This window comes from Podarcis raffonei, chromosome 4 (assembly GCF_027172205.1).
Source record: "Podarcis raffonei isolate rPodRaf1 chromosome 4, rPodRaf1.pri, whole genome shotgun sequence".
Lineage (NCBI taxonomy): Eukaryota > Metazoa > Chordata > Lepidosauria > Squamata > Lacertidae > Podarcis > Podarcis raffonei.
Window position 1 is genome coordinate 64,794,538 of NC_070605.1, and position 19,661 is coordinate 64,814,198.

The window sequence follows — 19,661 nt, forward strand, 5'->3', positions numbered from 1 at the left end:
AGGCACCATCAGCTAAAGTGGTGCTTCAGGTTAAGAACAGTTTCAGGTTAAGAATGGACCTCCGGAACGAATTAAGTACTTAACCCGAGGTACCACTGTAAATGGCATCAGGGAAGGCCAAATGAGTCTTCTTCACACAAACAGCAGCTGAAATGGGAAGCTTTTGATAGGGGCATGCTAAAATGCCCACAATGACTTAAAACTAAATAAATAAAAGGAAGCTGGCACAAGAGCAAAGGGCCCTTGGTGTGCATTTCTGTGCTGATACACACTGCATTGTGCTCAGAGACATGTGAAAATATTATGAAGTAGAAAGTTCTTTAAATAGCATTATGACAATATCTGCTTTTCCAAACAAAAACAAGTGATGAATAGAAGCCCCACCCCAGCCCTATAGTACAGAGATTATATTGTCTGTGTCTCATGTTTTTGTCTAGGATTAGTTGGAAAACTTTTTTCTTTTTAAGAGTGGGGGGGGGGATGTTACTTCAGTTTTTATCCTTTATTGCCACCTATTGGCGAAGGTTTCAGTCCACAATGATGAAACCTACTGTACAGATGAGCTGGACAGTTATCTTTTACGTTTTCTTGATTAACTCATATTCTGCAACATTCAACACTGCATTATATAGCCCAGTGCAATGCACTCGAAGATCAAAACTAGATAATTAAAACATCAATAAAGCTGTAAGAGCCAAGCCAATTATTTGAGAACATCATCTGAAGGCCTCAGGTTGGTAAAGGCTCCTATAGCTCTGCTGCAGAAATGGCCAGTGTGCTCAGCACTTGAGGGTCGCTTCCAATGCATGTTCTTAACTTCCCAATTTTCCATATCATTCTGAAGCAGTCCCCCGTCAGTTGTAACTAGAACTTTGCCCCTGAGAAATATTTGTAGATGCTGTGCTAGTTTTTTCCTTGCATGAGAACTGACAACCTATACTTTAAAGGTGAAGTAAAAAGCAAAACCCCGTATTTTTCTGTTTTGTTGTCTCATAGTATTAATTTTAATCTGTTATTTATTTGGCTAAATTGTTTGCTTGTTTGCTATGCATTTGGACACCTCTTAGGTATCATCACCAAAATTTGAGGTCAAGGAGCAGGTTTTTGTGTATGTTTGGATGCAATTGGGACACCATTTTAAATCAAGAGTGGACTTCACCAATTATTTGGTTTTTTAGAATTTCTGAGCAACACTGGGTAGAAGGCTGCTGGTTTCTAATGTTTCATGGCTATTTTAATTATGTTTTTATTTGATTTTGCAAGCTCTTCCAGGCTTTGCAGTACTATAGCAATTAAATAATGTCCCATTCTGTAGACAATGGAATCTTAATTTTGCCAATCCTGCGAATTTGGAGGCAGTCCCTAGGCACTTATCTTTACATCAAGAGCTTTAGAAAAATAGTTTTAAAAAGGAATACAATGGCACCTCTGGTTAAGAACTTAATTCATTCTGAAGGTCCGTTCTTAACCTGAGGTACCACTTTAGCTAATGGGGCCTCCCCCTGCCGCTGCACAATTTCTGTTCTCATCCTGAAGCAAAGTTCTTAACCCAAGGTACTATTTCTGGGTTAGCGGAGTCTGTAACCTGAAGCATCTGTAACACGCTTGTGTACAGTAGAACACTGTACACAAAAAAATCACAAAACAAAATTCACTATTTAGAGAAAGGAACTGGTGGAATCCTAGTGTCAACATCAGTTTCATCATATATTACACAGTACCCTTGTAGAATGTCCCAGATTTAGTTCCCAACATCTCTGAATGTTCCAGAGAAATAATATTCTGCTCAGCTAACAAGTTTATGGTAAGAGGAAACAGCATGAATTTTAGTGGCAATATGTGAAAGAGTTAGCTTATCAAATGAATATTCATTAACAGGAAAATAGTCTGATTTTTATTTTTTTCACATTATCATCAAGTACACAATACAACGTTACACATCCCTATATAGGACTCTATTTCTTTTCTTTTTCTTTTTTTACAAAGTGTACACAGGGAGGGACATATAGTATTTAACAAGCATTTTTACAGAACAATTATTTATATTATGTTCTCAGTTGGTTTTTTTTAATGTACCATTTAAAACATGGAACTGAAACATCAATTTTATAGCATTCGCTAATCAAATAAAACTAGCCTGTAACTATTATTACATTAACAATAACTAGTTTTGATTTGCTCTTTTTACAGATACATTGTACAAAATCCACTTCACTAAACTCTTAATTGCATACGTTTCCAAAATTATGCTTCAAAACAAGTATTTACGATTCCAGATGATGTTACAAAAATAGGAAGTGGGTCACTTTTTTGTTCTTAATTTGAGTAATTGTCCAAGAAGAGTTTTTCAATATGGATAATACTTTTCAGCAGCAGACTGAGAATTTGAGGTTTACTAACTTTTTAACAGGCTTGAAAATAACTTTTGTAAATTATTTGGAAATCTGGGCAGGACTTCAATGAAAATTGAGGCACCTAAGTTTCCATTGAATCAATGAGTACAAGTGCTTTTAGGACCAGGCTTTCAGGCCATAATCCCACAGTAAAGAAACCACCTAGAATCTTTTACAGGATTCTATACAAGCGCTGCTTAAATCTACTAAAAGATAAAGAAATGGCCATGTGCATCTTGGAGCAGAAGTCATGAGTGCATTTGATTACTAGAGGTCCCCACTATCTATTCCAGGAGTTTGGTGAACATGCAACAGTCCAAACACAAAAGAAGGTCAGAAACAAACATAGCTGCACATAAATCCAACACACTTAGGTTTGTATAAAACAAAACGTTTTATGTTAGCATATCAAGTGTTTATGTTTACATATGGCTGTCTCAAGTAATTCTTGTTTCCATTAAGCAAAACCAATCAACCCAGGAATACTGAGGTATTTATTTGAAGAAATGTACAGACATTGTATTTTCTGGCCACATAGGGATATTGTGTTTCTGATGAGAGGTGAAGGAAGCACAGAGGAAAAACTGTTCACTTGGAACTTGCGTCTCATCTCATTATATTTGACCAGTGTACTTTTGGGACCAAAACAGAAGGGAAGGGGTTGAAGAAGCCAACAAGCCAAACACACCAGACTATGTACGTTCACTAAGATGTCATCCCTTACAGCATGCTTTGGAGTCCCCGCCCAACCCTGTTTTACTGCACTTTGCAAATTCATAAGAGTACATTGTTTGCCGTGAAGCAGGTTGTGGCAGCCTTAGCTTTCAGAGCACAGGTGATCATTGCAACATCTATCCAGAAGGGTATAAATGGATAAGGAAGAACTAGACAAACTCTAGATAATTACTACTTAATAAACTGATTGGAAGGACCACTACACGCTTGTTACTGAAACGATTCTTTAAGAAAAGCTGTGACATCTAATGTTTCACAGGGGAAAGGAGAAAATTACTCCTCCTCATAGCTCTCTGTGCTCCATCGAAATCTGCTCTGGAAGTTTGAGGACTCTCCACAGTAGATTTTGGAGGGGCTGTACTGGGGAGGAGGAATCAATGAAAACTGCCTTGTTTGCCTACTGACATCGACTCCTTCCATCAGCTGAGGGAGAAACATTGGATATCACCCTGTGTTCCTAAGAGAGTAATAGAGAAAATATACAAAAAGTTGCTGGAAAACAAGTTCTTCATGAAGATAGCATCTGTTTCTATTCTTTATTGCTCCATCTAATGTGCTCCATTTATACAGTTTATATTCTTTGAAAAGCTGTCCAAAGCTGCTGGTGGATAGTTAAAAATATGATTGGACCAAATATTTCATGGAGTCTTGTAACAAAAATGATTTTTAATTTGGGGTAACCTTAACAACCGTCAATTGATCCTGCCACAACTGAAACAAATGTATCCATATGCACTATGAATCAGCAATAAGTTTCAAAACACAAATGCATTTGTAATACAGAACCAAAAGAGAAGCACGTAGTTAATATGTATGAACAAATGCCTGAAGTTTTAAATTCACACTTCCTGAAAATAAATGCTCCCAGCAACCAACTATTACTTATCATGGAAGAATTAAACATTATGTAAAAAGAACTCCAAATGATGGAGAATAGTAATGAGTAACTACTCAAATGAAGATTGTGTCACAAATTTTAAAATATCAGATGAAACAATAAGTGGGTCCTATGGTACAATGTTATCTTCTTACATTAATTTCCTCCAGTTTATTTTATACAATCTTTTTATGACTGCTTTATTAAGAGCAAATTAAAAATATATCTTTAACTCATGACAAAACTGTTAATATGGTCACTGAATATGAACCATGTCAGTAAGGTAAATATTTCAGAGAACAAATGTGGTTGAAAAATTCATTTTGAGACAGGGTTTACTTTATTAAATGCAACTTTATTGTTGCTATCCTTCCTCATTTATTAAACGGAAGAGAATTCAGAACACACTAATGAACAAAATGTATAAAAGTCAACTAGAAGCAATAATCCTATCTGTATACAGCACTAAATCAAATGCACGCTAGTTTGTTTGTGTGATCTGCTTTATAATACAATGACTGCCTAGAAAGCAAATCTTTTACACACACCCTTCTAAATTTCATAGAATAAGGAGTCCTCACGGCAGCCCAATGTCTTTATGATGCCGCATAATGTGCTGGTTCTTCTCTGAAGGTCTTCTGAAGCCTTTTTTGCAGAACTCACAACGGTGAGGGTAGTCTTTTGTATGAATGGAAATAACATGCCGTTTGAAACCTGAGGCATCTGTAGTGCTATACTCACAGAACTCACACTGATAAACTTTTCTACCACTGTGTGTTTTCATGTGTTTTTTGAGTTCCATTTGCAGCTTGAAGCCCTTCTTACATCTCTTGCACCTGAACGGAAGATCCTTTGTGTGAACTGAGAGAATATGGCGACTTAGAACAAACGGATCTGCAATCTTGAAGTCACAATGTCTACACTGGTGCAATTTTTTGCCTTTGTGCACTGCAACATGTTTTTTCAGTTCTGAGGGCCTGTGAAAGCCTTTGTCACACATGTCACACTTATGGGGGTAATCCTTTGTGTGAACGGAAATTATGTGTCGCTTTAAATCACTCGAGTTTGAACTTTTGTGGTCACAGTGCAGACACTGATGTGTTTTGCTTTCTTGATGCATAATGATGTGCTGTTGCAGCTCTTTGGTATCTGAAAATATCTGAAAACAAATGTCACATTTGAAGGGCATTTCCTTACTGTGTCTAGTCTTTACATGAGTTTTCAGGTTGGAAGAGTCAGCCGATCTATACTCACAATATTGGCACTGGTAGGGCTTTTCACCGGTGTGGATTCGCATGTGTTTCTTGAGCTCTGACGGATGCCGAAATCCTTTCCCACATTCCACACAAATGTGTGGAAAGTTCTTGCTGTGCACAGCCAGAAGGTGACGATTCAGTAATCCCTGCTCTGCTGTCTCATACTCGCAGAATTTGCACTTGTGCATTTTGTTTGCTGCCTTGTCCCTGTGCACCATCTTGTGTGTAAACAAAGCCCCTGCATGAGAGAAACTTTTCCCACATTCGTCACATTCAATTAGCTTCTCGGTCTTGGTAGTAAGCTTGTGGCTCTCTAGATGGTTATGCAAACTTAACTTTTTATTTGTAGTGTAATCGCAATCAGTACATCGATATTTTTTCTTAGCAAGAAGGTGCTCAGGGTGGTTTTTCATGTGCCTTTTCAGGAAGCCTCTAGATTTAAACTTCTTCCCACAAATCATACAGGGGTAGACTGTCAAAGGATGGCCATCGGGCCCAATTATTATTGCTGTAAAATAAAAGCAAAACCCAAATCATGAAAATGGCACTCCTTAAACAGAAAAGAAATATGCTGATATGTGTATTAACAGCTATGTAAGTTGAAGTTATGCACTTCAAAATCTTGTTCATTTCAGTGACACAGTCAAGCACATACTTATTAGTGCAATCCTATATATGTCTGACTGAGTTAACAAGGCATATTCCCAGATAAGTAGGTAAAGGATTGCCGTCCCACTCACTGAAATCCATAGGATTTAAATATTAGCTGGCAATATTACCTCTGTTAAATTAAATTAGCCACAATAATGTGTCAGAACTAAAGCAAAATCATTCAACACAAATGGAGGAAGACTTGCAGCACTTCAGTATTTGGTAGCAATGTCAAGTGCTAACACATCCTTTAATTAAGCAAATTAAACCTACATAAAGGAATACCTTGACATGTCAGTAACTGCAGAACCCAAGATCTCTTAAAGGTGCCTTGTAATAATAGGAGTCTTTGCAGTGGATGAATCAGGTTTGTCAGGTTTGAGGACAACTGTTTCCAAAAGAGTCCACCAGTACAGGAATTTCTAATTTTAAAACTGAGGATAACTATTTGTTCTCTGTTGCTTTGTACGCCTCTCAGATAAGTGAGTAAGCTACTAGAAATGTTAATATTAACTATAATCCAAAATAACAGTTGCAAACAGGTAGCATGAGGTAAGAATTATATATAATCATTGTGCAATCAAAACAAATATGAGAAGCAAGTCAATCCAGACATAGAATACATGGAGCTTGATGAAATGTTTTATTATGTATTTTCATTTTGTATTTTTATATTGTGAACCATCCTGTGATCTTTGAATGGTGGCATACAACAACAACAACAACAACAACAACAAAACAAACATGCTTCCACTACCGGAGCTAGGGCAGAACTGTTATAGTAATCCCTCCCCTCCTTATGAACCATGCATGCGTATTATGTAACTGTTGGGGCTGCCAGGAAGGCAGTGCTCATAGCTGCTATAATAGGCCTATGCTTCCAATAGGAGCACAACAGATGCGTATATCCTCTCACATTTTATGCATCAGTCATTGGCAGTAGTTGCAAGAGAATAATGTATCTAACAACTTCTTTTCTCCCTAAAAACGCTGGGGGTATGTTTGCATCAGTATGACTTCATAGGAGGTGTTGGGTAGGGTTTACTTTAACTGCTGCCTTCCTCAGCGAGTCCATGTGCTCTATCTTAGTGCAATTTCATTTTCTTTGCATTTTGGTTACTAGGGACTTGTGCATTCTTAAAGACAAAAACACTTGTGTTAACCCATCTTTACAATGAAGTGAGTCACATTTTGAGGATTTATAAGTAATTTATAAGTTGATGTAATTCATTACACTGAGTCCATTAGAGATGTTTCTAAAAATTACAAGCTTTTTGTCTCACCCTCATCCCCACCCCAAAACAAAATGCCAGAAACTGATCCATCTTTTGGTAATATGTACTCTGTATTGAAGTAATGTACATAGCATAGCCACGTATGCAATCTACATAATCTCCCACTATAATTAAGTGAGTGCAGGTTACTCTCCTTTGAGGTTCCAACCAACCAAGTTGTCTTCCAGGATACTCCAGTTCACCCTGCACTCCACCACCAAAAATTAGTTAGCATTCCAGTTCAGTTCTCACTGAAATGTTTTTGGCTCTGGCCCACTCAAGCTTTTTCCCCATTAAAGGTTTGGTTTTGGGTGTGTGTGTGTATAGTTTTACAAACTTCAGGGTTCCCAAAACCTACTGGTATCTCCCTTTTGTGTGTGAATAGTGCTGTTTAGGCTATAGGTGGCGCTGTGTGTTAAACCACAGAGCCTAGGGCTTGCTGATCGGAAGGTCGGTGGTTCGATTCCCCGCGATGGGGTGAGCTCCCATTGCTCGGTCCCAGCTCCTGTCAAGCTAGCAGTTTGAAAGCACGTCAAAGTGCAAGTAGATAAATAGGTACGGCTCAGGCGGGAAGGTAAACGGCGTTTCCGTGCGCTGCTCTGGTTCGCCAGAAGCCGCTTAGTCATGCTGGCCACATGACCCAGAAGCTGTCTGCCAGCTCCCTCGGCCAGTAAAGCGAAATGAGCGCCGCAATCCCAGAGTCGTCCGTGACTGGACCTAACAATCAGGGGTCCCTTTACCTTTACTTGGTGATTTACATTAATAGGTGTACACGGTGTGCCTAGGAATAATTTTCTGCCGAAACCTGACTTTTCAAGTAATTTATTTGTTCTTCCTGTTAACAGTTCTAAATTTGTGTGCTTGTTATATAGTTAAAATACAAAACCACAAAAAGTATGCATCTACATGGTAGTGCTTTTAAAACCTTTAAAATGCTCAAAGAAAATGCATTTCTATTCTCTTTCTCTTGACAGGCAATCATCATAGTCACTAGAGTCGCTGGGTACTTACCTGTTTGATATTGTCTGGATTCCAACCTCCTCCTTTTCTTTGGTTTTTGTTTTGCTAGCCTTCCAAGACCAGCAGACTCATCTATGTGTAAGAGAGCACTAGCTGTTCCATTTCGGTTTTCAACTGCATCTGTGTTATTACCTAATGGAGGATTGAAGGTTACATATCATCAGCACTCTAAGGAATATTCAAAATACAGAATCCATACATGGTAATAAAATATTAAGTTAGTAAATGGTTGTTCTGTGCCTTTTTGCAGTCAACCTGGGCACTGAATGAAGTCAGATTCACATTCAAATAGAAACCTTTGAATGCTGCTCCACACAGTGAGCCTCTTGCCACACTTGTTCGTGACTCATACAATGGATTTCATCACCCTATCACAAACCAACCTTGTTGGATAATAAAAAGATGCCAAAAGCAAACATTACCCATAAACTGCTCACGACCCAGCAGCCACCATGTGGCTGCTTGTTTGCACAAAATAGGAGTGGGAGCCAATTTCATTTGGCATGAGCTAACACTACAGGGAAGTGTCTTTTGATTTACAACATACCATAAGCTGCTGCCCAAGCTATCGGCATAAAGCTTTTAATATCATTCTCATCAATTTGCTGTTCGTGAACAGCTGCTGCGTCTTCCTCTCCTACAATTACCTCCATATATACCTCATCAGCAATTTCTGCAACATCTAAGAGAAGAAAAAACAATATAATACAAATTTTGTGTCATTTTAAACAAATTCTTAACCCTAAATAAAGGTCAAATACTTACTTAAATCTTCATCTTCATGCTGGGAATCATTTACTGTCATATAAACCATTTTTTCCCTTGGAATGCGAACACTGCTATTTTGATTCATTAATGTGTCTCCATTGTCATTTTCAGATTCACTTTCCACAATATCTACTGTGCCTCCTGGGTGGGAAAAAAAAGTTGGTCAAAGTATTTTGTAAAAGCATTATGGTTTAAATATAAGCAATAGAAAATAATCTACACTTTCCCCACACAACATCTGAAAGAAGCCCGAGACAAATAAAAGCAGATACTATGAAAGGTTAAGACTGAGCAACTAATTTCCTGGAGATACATTGAGAAGAACAAGGGATAGTGGGCCTAAACCTTAACTTCCACTTTCTATTGCTACCAGCCAACATGTCAGAAAGGCCAGATTCTCCACCATTTTTATTTCTAGTTTGGCAACTAGAGGGAAAGGAGGAGTCTTATGATAGCTCTCAAGAGCACAGCTTTTGTCCTTCGACCTCCAATTACTGATGTTTAGATTAAGTTTAAAAATAAAATAAAATAGAATGCTGTACCTAAGTCATCTTCCCCTGGATCAGCTTTGAAAATATACACCTTGATGACTTCTGGGCAAATGCCATCCATTTTACAAGGATCATTTTCTGACACAGTTTTTCTTGTCAGGTCAACAGAATCATCAGTTTCTGCCTTGACAGCATCATCCACTACAGAGAAAAACAATAAAATGGTCAATCCAACATAAACTGATCGCAGTAAAACAAAAATTTATCATTTCAATTGCAGAAATATTTTTAAATGCAGTAAAACTATAAATGACAGTGAAAGAAATGTTTATATAATTTATTATTCTAGTTACATGAAAACTAGTGAGATATGTTAAGAAGATAAATTCAAAATGCTCTCCTGCACTGCCTATTTCTCAAATCGGGGAAGCAACACGGTGTGGGGAACTGGAACAGGCTGGTGGGCTGGATCATTATCTCTTCCACCCCTAGTGAACCAAGCATTTCATAAAAGTTCTCATACTGCAGTTGGATCCTTAGCTGGCTCAGTCATGTACATTGGGTTTCACAAGACCTGACAACCAGCTGACTGACTGCAATTTATGGACTAGACCCACCAACCAGCTCACTGTGGGAATTCTGCAGACTTCTGTGCACAGTACTCACAAGCCCCAACAACCTGATTGCCAGAACTTTGTGAGCACTATACACTGGGCTTCGCAAGACCCACCAATCAGCTGACTGTGGGTGCTTGCAAACCCCTCTTTACACAGCAGCTGATCAATGGTGCATGCAAAGCCCTTTTGGCTTGTGCCTTCATCTGCCCCACACCCGATAAAATCAGGAGTAGGATAGGTGACTGTGGCTTGTCCAAACCGGTCTTGCAAGTCAAATGGAGAAGCCTGGTGAGCCTAATTAGGCCTGGGGGCTAGAGGATCCCACATGCCAAAGTCACAGAATAGCTGTGTTAAAAGTAAAATGTGAGTCTCTTTGTAGTGTGCCTTGGTAATAGCCAATTGCGAAACAATTAATCTGTAATTGCCTTGAGGAAAGCGGGGTGATTATAAATAGAAAAAAACTCATTTGAGGTTTTTGCTACAATCAAGCAGTATATAATTTTCATGAAATAAAATGAATAAATTGTGCTCTCATGATCTATCAACAGACAGTGAAAATGCTGCTGCTGCTGATGCAGCACAGCAGAATTCTACCTAGAAGTATATATGAGGTGGTGCACACCTCTATTTGTGCCACAACAGCTGAAATGGAATTCTATGCAAGGCAAGCTCATACAGCCTGTCTCATCAATTTCCATTCCACCCTGCTTGCTACATCTTTTGTTTTTGGCAATACTAGGTTGCAACTTTACTGGGAATGGGATGGAGACACTGTGAGTTTGAGAACCACTGCCAAAGCCTCAGAACACTCCTTCTACAGTTTGCCACATGACACATTAAACAGATACATGAATTATGTAAAAAGTGGAGATTTGAATTTAGAAGCATGTTTTCATTTTGCTTGATAAACTGCTACAGACTGGCCAAGGCAACACCAAATTAGGCAGCAAACTCATGACTTAAAAACTGGTAGAGCTTGTTTGGGAGGCTGAAAGCAAAGAATGAGGTAATAGGGAAACTTTCACTTGGCATAATTATTGTATAAGCATTCTCGTCAAATTATAAAGGGTGTGGATTTATATTTTGTTTGAAGAGAAGAACAAGTATATATAGTTTTAGAACAGACTAAGAATTTAGAACATTAATATATGAGAATACAGAGGTGGGATCTATTATTTTTATAAGAGGTAATAGCTGAGTAACATAAGGTTGCATCTTATATGCATAGCTATGCTAGTGCACTTTATTGATATCCTGTGCCTAGGCTATAAACAAACTCACCCATCCTACTATGCTTCTAGAAAGTTCTAAAAATTCTACTATGCATCACGCAGCATTACATTGGTGGAATCATGCTAGCTAAATAGCCTGACAATTATGAGAGTTCTCCCCAAACAATTCCCACCACCTGCTTTCTCTGCCTAGTGCTATGCCTTCAAATGACTTTGTGCATTGCTGCTATGTTGCATTTGACAAATGAATGCCATTTGTCAGCACAGTATTACCAAGGTATAGTGCTGTGCTGACATAACATACAGGGTCAGTTCACGTTACAGCAACCATCCTAAACCCTGCATCCCCTTTCTCGTCCAGCTCATTCTCGGTTCTTCTTGACAAAGTGGTGGTGGGGATCAATCAAATCAAGAGTCACCACCACTGAGTAATATGATGGTTGCCATCTTCTCTCCACCCCTCCCCAACTCACCAGCAGCTACTTAAATTACTACAAGTGTACTTAGCATAGATTAACACCACAGAAGTCCAAGGGATTAAAAGTGAAGCAATAGAAGTACTCTGGATTAAGGAATTTGTAAATAAATTTGTGGCTTTTGAAATACTTCACCCAGACACTTACAGGAAATCATAAGGTAGTCTTCACAGTTGCCCTTGTCATTATCATGTTCCACAGGTATTCCACTGGCATCAATTACAGCTTCAGAGGCACAATCTGCTACCAAAACTTCAGAAACTACATCTTCTCCCAGAGAACCTGTGGCAATTTCTGCTTCTACAACATTACTATGATCATGAACAACATGTTCCAATTGTCCAACATCAGGTACGTGCATTGACGCGCTTGTGAGCACATGCTCAGGTATCGACATTGCTGAAGCTGTGATCTCAGAGGATAAAACATCTTCTGGAACAGTGCAGTGTGCTAAAGACACTTCCTCAGTGACATCAGTGTCCAGCACTGGTTCAGGCATAATAACAGTTTGAGATACATCAGTATCTTCCATGATATCTGGACACTCAACATCTTCTATAACAACGTCCTCAATTACATCCTGGATTACTACAGAATCAGGATCCTCTGGGACAAAGTTATGAACTGTTATGTCAGAATCCTCCACATCTGAGACATAGACTGTTTCCTGTATTTCAACAACAATCTCATTTCCATTCAAATGTGTTCCATCAGTTCCTGAAATACATAAAAATAATCAAAGTTACTGTGGCAGTATAGTTTCAGGTTTCATGAAAATGAGATCTATTTATGACTTCTTTCCCCACACATCGTATGCAAGTTCTTGGATTATTCCCTATGTGACACATTCCATATGGTTATAAAGTTTACAAGCTTCTTGTTAGCTCCTGCTGGTCTTATTGTGCCTTCAAAATCACAGAGGGTTGGAAGGACCTAGAATTCACTGAGAAAAAGTGTCAGGTGGATATGACTTTGTGGAAAGTATAGGAAGATGTTAAAACTGATAAAAAGAACAGAGAATTGAAAATGTATGTAAAGGTTAGGAAGCGCTAACCCAGTTGTCAACTATCTCGGTCTTCCCATTCTGTAACAACCTCCTACGCAGCCCGCATTATACTTGGTATCCAAAGAAAATAATCATTATTATTGTCTTATTCTAGAGAAATGGTAAACAACAATATTAGTACAGAAATACTTAAAAGATTATATAGTGCATTTTAGTGGTGGTTGGTAGTTCTTTTAGCATCAAGGTACTTCTCAAAACATGTTAACTATGGAACAGAATGAATTTAGACTTTCAGGCAGGAGAGTAGAGAAATTAAAAAAAAACACCAAAAAACAACAACAACAACAAAAAACCCCAGTATGGTGTCATTCAGTAAAGACCAAATAGGCTACATCATGCATTTAGAGAAATCCATTTTAGACTGTCATACCTGTAGGATCAAAAAACGCATGTGGGTCATGTGGCTGTAGCTCAAGCCCATCTTCATCCATGGCCTTTAACTCTCATCAGTCAGAAATGTCTATAAAATAAAAATGAAGAAGCTCCAATATTTATGTGGCATGCATATTGAACTCAGTTCATGGATGAAAAAATCCCAAGAGGGAAAAATATTGTCAAGAAAAGAGTCAATTCCTCAGGACCTGCCCCCTAGACTACAAAGTGATTTGCACACACTGCTTGCTATATCCAGTGGGGGCACGAAAATACAGCTTTCAGGGCAAAACACTCCTACCTCAGTGTATGTATTTGTTCATTCAAAATATCTTTTTGGCTCTCAGAAACAACATATATGAAAATGAATGATACAAAGCTGTATGAGATATATTAGAGAGGTTTGTATTAGCATTAGAAAGCTGCTCATTTACAGTCTTAAGAAATGACAGTGTTGAGGTTTTCTTCAAAACTATTAAAAAAAACCAATATTGAAGAGGTCAATTACAGTGGTACCTCTGGTTGGGGATGGGATCTGTTCCGGAGGTCCGGCCGGATCCCGAGGTTTTCACAACCGGAGGACTGCTTCTGCGCATGTATGTGTGGCAAAAACCTGTTAAAATACTTCTGAGTTTGCCACTTACACATCACGAAGTTTACGTAACGATAGCGTTACATAAGCGGAGGTACTACTGTACACTAAAACTGTGGGGCCATCACCAAGAAGGTCTTGCTTCTTGTGCTCCACAGCCTAGTTTATCTTATTGACAGATATACAAACAGGACCTCCGAAAAAGATCTTGGGACAAGGGTGGGGAACCTGCGGCCCTTCTGATGGCTCAGAACTACAATGCCTATTGGCCCCAAGGCAAGCATGGTGAATAATCAGGGATAATGGGTGCTGTAATCCAGCAACATTTGGAGAGCCAAAGTTTTCCCAATCCTGTTTTAGGGCACAAGCTGGGCTGTACAGATAAAGGCAATCCTTAAGCAAACCTGAAAGATAAACACAGCACTTTGAATTGGGCCCAGAACCATACTGGTAATTATTGCAGCTGGTGTAGAAACAGTGTTAGATGAGAAGACTTTCTGGCCTCTATCTGTATGTATATACCACATTTTGCACCAACTAAATTTTCTGACCCATCATCAAAGGCAGCCCCTGTGGAAACAACATTACAGTAGTCCACTTTGGAGGACACAAGTGCATGGGTAACTGAGGCCAGGTTTGACTCATCCTGAGCTGGTAGAGGCACTTCCGGCCACTGCCACTATATATGCATCTCTGGACAGGAATGAATCCAACAGCACCCCCAAGCTGCACAACTGCTCTTTCAACAAAAGTGCAGCCCCATTTGGAACAGGTCTCACACCTCTATTTAGATCAGCCAACTTCTCAACCCACAGAACCTCTTATCTGAATTAGGTTTCTGCCTTCCTCCCCACCATCCCTTCCAATATGCATCCTGATATCTGGTCAGCTTTCTTGGGATGCATAGGTGGAAAAGAGAGACTGAGCTGAATGTCATCTGCATATCGATGTCAAGACAGGAGTTGGGAGCAGGTCAGCAATAACTCACAAGGTGTTAGTGAAGTTAACTCTTTATTGAAATAAACAAAAACAGCTGAGTGAGCCCTGAAGAAGAGCCCAGTAACTCTTCCCAGTAGGTCTTGGCCCAAAGAGGCAGCTGGTGCCTTCCCACAACTCCCTAAGTCTCTCCTCCCCCAGGGTCCTTCCCAAGCAACCTGAGACTTCTTCCCCTTGCCTGTCTTTATTCCTCCCTCTTCACACCTCTTCGGGTTCTGGGAGACCAGGGGGCCAGAGAGCTTGCCACAGGAGGGGGAAACTCCTTGCCTTCTTCAGCAGCCTCACTCATCTCTGCCTCTTGGCCCCCCTCCTCTTCTGCCTCTGGTTCTGGACTCTGCCACACTCTTCCTGCTCACCAAACCCTCTTACCTGTTCAGCTTCCGACACCTCCTCCTCCCAGCCTTCTCCCTCTGACCACCCATCGTTATCCCACCACCAGTTCCCTGGCTCTGATCCTTTTTTCCCTGGGTGGTTTTCCAGCTGGTGCCTCCCACCACTTCTCTGCATCCAGCCAGTCCATGACAACTGTTAATATTGCAACTCAGACCTCTCTCAACTGTCTCCCATGGCTTCTAAATACTGAAGATAATACTGAGATAAAATAGAACCCTGAGGCATTTTGCATGTCATGAAGCAGAGCAGAAACCACCTTCTTGGACCATTCAGGAAGAAGTGGAGCCACTGTAACATGGTGTCTCCAACGCAGACAGGAGGGGCAGAAGTATGTCATAGTAATGGTATGAAAAGCAGCTGAGTGGCAGCATTAGCAAAAGTTTATTGCTACTCATGAGCAATAAGTTGCTTTTTAAAGTAAATCCATGATATATTCATAATGAAAATTTGAAATATTGAGATGCTAATGTGCAAGGAATAAACAGAAACTGTGTTTTTCGAACTGCATCCTTAGTCGCAAGCAAAACTACTCTACATGCATTTAAGCACCCACAGAAGTTCGAGACAGTTAAAAGCTTTTGATTTGTTCATTGCACAAATGCTGTTGCGTCCAAAATAAGCTGAAATTTATTATCAAAGCATCCAGGGAAATTACCACGCACATTATTTTCTGCTTCTATTCATTCTGCAGAAAGTGGATACACACACACAAGAAAATATATATATTTACTCCAGAAAATCATTTTTCAATCTCATTTCCCTGCCTGTCATATATACTTCATAGGAGACTTTAGTAAATGTTTTTTTCCTCTCTAAAGCAAGTTGTACATTAGTAGCCCTTTCCCACTGTCCCTAAAACTGAAAGATGCTCTCTATGCAATCCTCATTAGCTTTTCAGACGTTCATTTGGCAATTGCTTTTTATTGTTTCAGACACAGCAGATATATTGACTTTCAGTGGCCTTCCCAATTCACACAGTAACCCGACCCGTCTACTTCACATACTACAGTTAAGAAACACAAAAATCACTAATCCCACACCTTGAGGCACTTTGTCTGACATCCTAACACGTGAGTGAAACTCCCAGAGGCTGCACTGTGGGTTACCCAGAGAAAACTGCCTTTTCCTTTTTAATTGGGTGAGCTTGAGCTGAAGACTGCAAAAATGTACTAAGCCTGCCTAGTGTGGCATTTTTAATTTGGTTTCTAGCCTTGCGCCACCTCTACCCCGCGAAAGTGGAAGATGTCAAGCGACCCCGCATCCCCTTCACAATGAAGCCAGTTGGTCTTCCCCAGCATGGAGAGCCAGACATCTATATTCCCTGGCATGAAGTATTATGTATACTGTATATGGTTTCCCCCACACTCCCTCCAAAAAAAAAAGAGAGAGTCCCTTGAATAAACTGTGGCGCCAACTGGCACATGGCCCCCTTTGCAGAGGAGCCTGGGGGCGGTTGTGTGCGCTGCTCGTGCCCTGCGGAGACGGGACATCGTTTAACCGCATCGTTGGCAGCGGAATCGCCTGGAAAAGCCGCCCAGCCCGTCAAAAGCTACGGCGGTGGGGCGGGAGGCTGCGGGGCTGGAGCTGGCCCACGAGCAGCCGAGCAGGACAACAGGGCACAACACGGGGAAGGAGGGGAGGGGCGAGCCTCCCCCACTGGCGCCGTCTCCGCCCTGCCCTGCCCGTAATGGGGACTGTCTGGGGCCAGGAGCGATGAATTCAAGATGGCGGCCGGCACACTCCCTCAGCCTCCCTTGCCGCCGCCATCTTGTCTCCTCCTTGCAGACAGTCTCCCTCCGACTCGGCCCCGGCCCCGCTCGCTCCCTCAGCCCCGCGCCTCAGACCTGTTCCCCGCGCGCCTCGCGCTACCCCGCCGCCTCTTCCCTTCCTGGAAGTCGAGCTGCGGCCGCCTAGGCCCCGGAGCAGGGCCTCACGGCCCACTCCTGCAGGACGGAGCCCGGGCCCGCGGCCTAGCTGCGGCCTTCTCGGGGCCTGCACGTCGGCGGGCGCCGAGGCCTGGTCCCGCGCGGGGTAAGGGCCTAGCTGGGGCCTGTCCCGTGCTGCTTACCGGGCGGGGCGGCGGCGGCGGCCTCTGCGCGGGCCTTTCTGCGCGTAGCTGGGCCGATCTCGGTGGTAGAGCCGCAGCGGCGGGGCGGGCGGGAGCGGAGGGGAGGGAGGGGCCGAGCTCGGAGCTGAGTGGAAGCGGCCAAGCTCCCCGGGCCGGGCCGCCGTCAGCACGTCACGTCACTGCCCGAGAGAGACCCAGGGAAATGCGGAAGGGAGAAGCCGGCGCTGCTGCCGCCTGAGCCGCCTGCTCTTCAGGCCAGGAGCCGGGCCGGGCCGAGCGGGCGGGCGGAGGAGAAGGAACCGGGCCAGGGACGGGAAGATGAAGTGCAAGGGCGGCGGGTCTCTGCCAGCCCCTCCCGCTGCAGCTGCCGCTCCTGCCGCCGCCTCCTCCGTTCCAGCTCGGCGGTAAAATTCCGCTCCGGGCTCAGACTTGCTCAACTCGGCGCCGGGGAGCGGAGGGTGGTTTAGGCCTGGAAAATCCCCAACTTTTCGGGGTGGCTTCCCCGCAGGCACTGCCGGGGGCACCCCCGCCTCCCGGATTTCTCTTTTACCCCCCTCGATCGCCGAAGTTTATTCTGCTCACCGCCTTGTTAAAAAGGAAGCGTTTATTGCATGCCGACATTTTTGGATTAAAATCTTTACTTATTCAGGCCCCGTTTCTCGCCCCCCCCCCACACCTCGAGAACAATACATGTTTTTTGGGATGAAAGGTTGAACAGGGAAATGCAGGAAACTTCTCAAGAATCGGTTTGTTAAAGGTCATAATCTTAAAAAAAACAACAACAAACCAACCCCCCAAAAACGTGGTGCCGTTTTTCTTTAACAATGTTGTTTTTAAAAATTCAAATAAACACGAGTTTAGCCAGCCAGTATAATTCATGTGATAATTGGGCATTTCAGGTATCGCCATAGCTTGCGTTCTGTTGTATCAGTTGGAAAAATTAGGTTTTAAATTTTAATTTCCCCACTTGCAGTTTTAAGTTGTGAAGCACCTCTACATTTTGTAAGTGTCATAATTATTTAATATTTTAAAGAAGATATGTTACACTTGCTTTCCAATGTGTGTACCTTTTCAGACACAATAAATGATGATAATGATATGGAGGGTTGCTGGTCTTTCACAATTAGGGCAAGCTCCTCAGCCATAGTATGGTTGGTTAGGCACAGTGATGCCATATGTGCTTCTTAGAAACAACATTTTCTGTCGTAGTTTTAATTCTTGCTTTTAAACGCAGTTTTCTAGTCGATGCTGTCATTCTACTTGTGCAACACACATCTTGTAGAACAGAACTTCCTTGCCTCTCCCCTGCACCCCCTACTCTTAAAGTCTGCTTCAAGGGTTGGGGGGGGTGTCTCTGGAACAGATTTTGGGGGTATAAGGAGAGGTGGTTCCACTGTGTAGGTGGACCTCTGCTTGCAGTGCTGTATATACAATACTTTGTTTTGAGAAATACTGATGTCTAACAGAAGAGTTTGTCCATTTCCTTTACTTGTAGACAATTTAAAAATACTTATTCCGCCCTTTTTATGGGATTTGGCGGTATTAGAGAAGTTGGTGCTGCTGATACTATAGTACGCAAGGGAGAAAAGCGCTAAGCGGAAGGCACGCTTGGCAAATCCACACTGATCAACTCCCGCCCGGAAACCAATGTCCGCACTGTGGAAAGACGTGTAGATCCAGAATAGGCCTCAACAGTCACTTACGGACTCATTGTTAAAACCGTGTTTATGGAAGACAGTCTTACTCAGCTACGAGTGATCACCAAAGGAGATTTCTGCACATATTCAGTCTGCACTCATTTCCATCGGACACCTTAATTTCCACAGAGAAGTCTTAGCATACCATTCCTCAGTCTTAACTAGCAATGTACTGTATTCCACAACTGTTACGGGCTTTTCTGTACTAAAGTTCAATCCTATCCCCCAGTTAGGTCATGTAGTAGCCTCCCAACTAGAGTATTTTCCCACCTGCCAGCTGAGAGTGAGCTCTGCTGCTGGTGTAAGTTAAGATGCAGAAATTATGCTAGTGTAAAAGTAAAAAATGGGGCATGTCAAGGGCAGAATAAGGGAGGAACAGATTCACTGCCCCCTGAAACCTCCCATCGGCTTGTCCCACCCATGGAATTTTGCCTATTTCGCACCACCAAAAACACAGATGTAACAAATTTCACTCCACAGGAGTAAATGGTAGGATAGAAGGTGAAGGTTTACATACTGTCCCATTTATCCCAACCCAAAACATTTAGGATGTAGCTTCAGGAGATACGCCAGCATTTCTGCCCTGTCAGGATTGCTCTTGTAAATTGGATTTTTCACTGTACTTAGTGACAAGTACTTTTCTGTCTAAAGTTGCCCTGTGCAGGAGGGGGCAAACAGGTACACTTG

General features: G+C 41.7%; 1 protein-coding gene across 4 annotated transcripts; it reads right to left on the bottom strand.

Moving 5' to 3' along the window:
* Positions 1 to 1,871: 1,871 nt before the first annotated feature.
* ZFX (zinc finger protein X-linked) lies at positions 1,872 to 17,927 on the bottom strand. 4 transcript variants are annotated; one of them, XM_053387026.1, is made up of 8 exons: positions 17,278 to 17,927; positions 13,227 to 13,316; positions 11,938 to 12,507; positions 9,517 to 9,666; positions 8,972 to 9,115; positions 8,754 to 8,888; positions 8,198 to 8,338; positions 1,872 to 5,769 (listed from the first exon to the last, which is right to left on the bottom strand). In XM_053387026.1, exons 2-8 carry the CDS (start codon positions 13,285 to 13,287, stop codon positions 4,583 to 4,585), a joined length of 2,388 nt encoding a protein of 795 aa, XP_053243001.1. In that variant the 5' UTR covers positions 13,288 to 13,316; positions 17,278 to 17,927; the 3' UTR covers positions 1,872 to 4,582. The 4 variants fall into 4 exon arrangements, with proteins under 4 accessions (XP_053243001.1, XP_053243004.1, XP_053243003.1 ...); XM_053387029.1 differs by lacking the exon at positions 17,278 to 17,927 and adding an exon at positions 17,054 to 17,153; XM_053387028.1 differs by lacking the exon at positions 17,278 to 17,927 and adding an exon at positions 16,250 to 16,441.
* Between the last annotated feature and the right edge of the window lie 1,734 nt (positions 17,928 to 19,661).